Source organism: Plodia interpunctella, chromosome 8 (genome assembly GCF_027563975.2).
Source record: "Plodia interpunctella isolate USDA-ARS_2022_Savannah chromosome 8, ilPloInte3.2, whole genome shotgun sequence".
Taxonomy (NCBI): Eukaryota; Metazoa; Arthropoda; class Insecta; order Lepidoptera; family Pyralidae; genus Plodia; species Plodia interpunctella.
In genome coordinates this window covers 10,029-13,077 of record NC_071301.1, presented here as the reverse complement: position 1 = coordinate 13,077, position 3,049 = coordinate 10,029, and the positions used below count along the sequence as shown (strand labels likewise).

The 3,049-nt window shown below is 58.7% G+C and overlaps 1 protein-coding gene across 1 annotated transcript; it reads left to right on the top strand.

Annotated features, from left to right (window-relative positions):
• The first annotated feature begins 670 nt into the window (after positions 1 to 670).
• On the top strand, positions 671 to 2,683 carry LOC128672143 (uncharacterized). The gene has a single exon (XM_053749089.1). It carries the CDS (start codon positions 671 to 673, stop codon positions 2,681 to 2,683), a length of 2,013 nt encoding a protein of 670 aa, XP_053605064.1.
• Positions 2,684 to 3,049: the final 366 nt, after the last annotated feature.

Genomic DNA, 3,049 nt, shown 5'->3' with positions numbered 1-3,049 from the left:
GGTGTGCTAAGTGTACGAGGTGTGCTAAGTGTACGGAGGTGTGCTAAGTGTACGGAGGTGTGCTAAGTGTACGAGGTGTGCTAAGTGTACGAGGTGTGCTAAGTGTACGAGGTGTGCTAAGTGTACGGAGGTGTGCTAAGTGTACGGAGGTGTGCTAAGTGTACGAGGTGTGCTAAGTGTACTAGAGGTGTGCTAAGTGTACTAGAGGTGTGCTAAGTGTACTAGGAGGTGTGCTAAGTGTACTGAGGTGTGCTAAGTGTACTGAGGTGTGCTAAGTGTACTGAGGTGTGCTAAGTGTACTGAGGTGTGCTAAGTGTACTGAGGTGTGCTAAGTGTACTGAGGTGTGCTAAGTGTACTGAGGTTGCGTCGAGTGCAATTGAGGTGTCTTGGTGTTTGTTGTCACTAAGAGTTTTCTCTTGGTTATCTATTTTGTTTTTGACGGGTTCAGTGTCTTGGCTCCTTGTGGAGTTGGGGCACTGACAGGATCCTATCTGTTGGTACGGGAAACAAGGTCGCGTATTTGACCAAAGCTACCAGACCGCTGGTGCGGAGTAGCTCAGTTTCTCGTAGCCAGGCAGGGGCCAATTGCTGCCCCCTGTCTGTGAATTTTGCTTTGTTTTTTTGCCCCACTGGGGCCATTTATTCTGACCTGGTCACGTCTGGCCCAACATGGGTAGGACCGTGGCCAAATCTGCGAGGGGAAGATCTCTGACCCCAAGGGGGAAGAGATCAACCGGGGGGGATAAAGAAGAGGTGATAAATGTGGAAGAGGGAGAGAAGACGGTGATTAGCCGATCGGAGTCTCTCTACTTTTCCGACGGAGACTCGGACGGGTCAGTCTGGCTCCCAGACGTTGAGTTAGGCAGGAAGCGGGGCCAAGCCCCTAAGAGGAAAGCGTCGGAGGATGTTGAGGAGGCTGAAAGGGCCTCCAACAAGCTTTCCTCCGTCACGAGAGGCCGGGCTGCTCGTCGGGGCTCTTATGCTGGAACGGCTGAGGCAAGGGAGAGGCTCCGCGATCTTTCGGCGGACTATGCCCAGTTTGAGCGTGAGTTGGAGAGAGCTGGCACCAGCAGCTATTTGAAGGGCATGGAGCAGACCAATAAGAGGTGCCTGGTGGATGAACACCTCGAGGTAGTGAGGGCGGCTGCCCAAAGAGTGTTGGCGGAGGCCGGAAAATCCGGCAACTTAAAGGGAACGGCATGGCGGGCCATGAATGAGGCCTGCCATGATATTATTGTGGCGGCCGGAAAAATAGAGGCCCAATGTGAGGAGTCGGAGGCTGTCCGCATCCTAAGAGCGGACAACAAGAGGATGCGGGAGCAGCTTTCGCTCCTCCAACAGGAGACAAAGGCCCTCCGCACGGCCTTTGCGGAACGTGTGCCTCCGACGCCGACTGAGGCCCAAACACCGGTGGGTGCCCCCTCGCTGGAGGATATCAGAGGACTCCTTTCCGAATGGAAGGAGTCCTTTGAGAGGAACATGTTCCTCAAGCTGGGGGGCATGGTGAATGACCGCCTCAAGGAGGCGGAGAAGAGAGGCATCCTGGCCCCGGAACCAATCGTTCGGCCGCCTCTCGCGGCTGACGAGAGGAGGAAGGAGGCTGAAGCACCGGCCCCAGGAACGGGACGAAGCTACGCCGGTGCAGTTGCGGGGGCTACCCTCATGCCCCCAGCGCGACCTGGGCCTGCACCCAAAGCCGCCCCGGCTAAAAAGCAGCCCAAACAGGGGACGGTACAGGCCCAGGCACCTGCCGTTGTACCTCCGCCTCAAGAAGGTGAACAGGGGTGGGCTGAGGTGGTTAGGAAGGGGAAAAAGAAGGGGAACAAACCATCCCCTTCTGCCCAGCCTGAGCCTACCCCAGAGAAGGCCCCCAAGGCGAGCGCACAGCCGCCTAAAAAGATCAGGTTTGCCTCACCTAAGACTTCGGCGGTGGTGGTGACCCTCAAGCCGGAGTCCAAATTGGATTACCGCGCGGTGATAACGAGGGCCACCACCATTGACCTCTCGTCGATAGGGGTGGACCATGTGTCGGCTGTGCGAGGCACGGCAACGGGGGCCCGTATCATTGAGATACCCGGAGCTAACAGCGGGGCTGCAGCGGACAGCCTCGCAGAGAAGCTCCGGGAGATCATTGGTGGAGAGGCGGAGGTGACGAGGCCGTTTAAAGCGGCACAAATCAGGGTCTCTGGCCTTGATGAGGGTATAACGCCGGAGGCCCTGACAGAGGCCACAGCGAGGGCGGGGAAATGTCTGCCGGGACAAGTCAGGGTGGGGAACATTCGCATGGCGCCGGATATGACGGCGTCGGTGATCATCACCTGCCCTGTGGCGGCTGCCAACGCCCTGATAGACGAGGGGCGTCTTCTAGTCGGTTGGACGGCCGCCAAGGTCAGGGGGCTGGAGGCCTTGCCCATGCGGTGCTTCCGGTGCATGGGCATAGGCCATACCAGAGCCCTCTGCCCGTCCCCGGTGGACAGGTCAGAATTATGCCATCGCTGTGGCAAAGCGGGGCACATCTCGTCCGCGTGCGAGGCCAGTGAACCCTGGTGCGCGGTGTGTTTTGCGCACAAGCTGGCCGCCAAACATGTTATGGGCGGCCCCTCGTGTAATCCCCCGCGCACACGGGGCAAACTGGCCCCCTCAAACAAGGGAACCCCTGAGGGCACCACGATGGAGCACTAATGCCAGGCGGCCCTCCGCAACAGGCAGAGGTGCTGCAGGCCAATATTAACCACTGCGCCCGTGCACAGGACCTCCTAGTCCAGCACGTGGCGGAGTGGGCCATTGGTGCTGCCGTCGTGGTGGAACCGTATTGTGTCCCCCCCCTTCCTACTTGGATCGGAGACACGGACGGGCTGGTGGCAATTACCTCTCCCCGAACTGGGGATCGCCCACCCCTCTCGAGAATCGATAGTGGTTCGGGATACGCGGCGGCAAAATGGGGGGAGTTTGCCATAGTTGCGGCATACTTCTCCCCCAATAGGCCGCTGCGTGCCTTTGAGGACTTTCTCGAGAGGGTGGGTGAGGTAATCGGGAGAGCGGCGCCAG

What these genes read in the sequence shown, in the direction of transcription:
- LOC128672143 (XM_053749089.1), top strand. Translation starts at nt 671, where the DNA reads ATGGGTAGGACCGTGGCCAAATCTGCGAGGGGAAGATCTCTGACCCCA.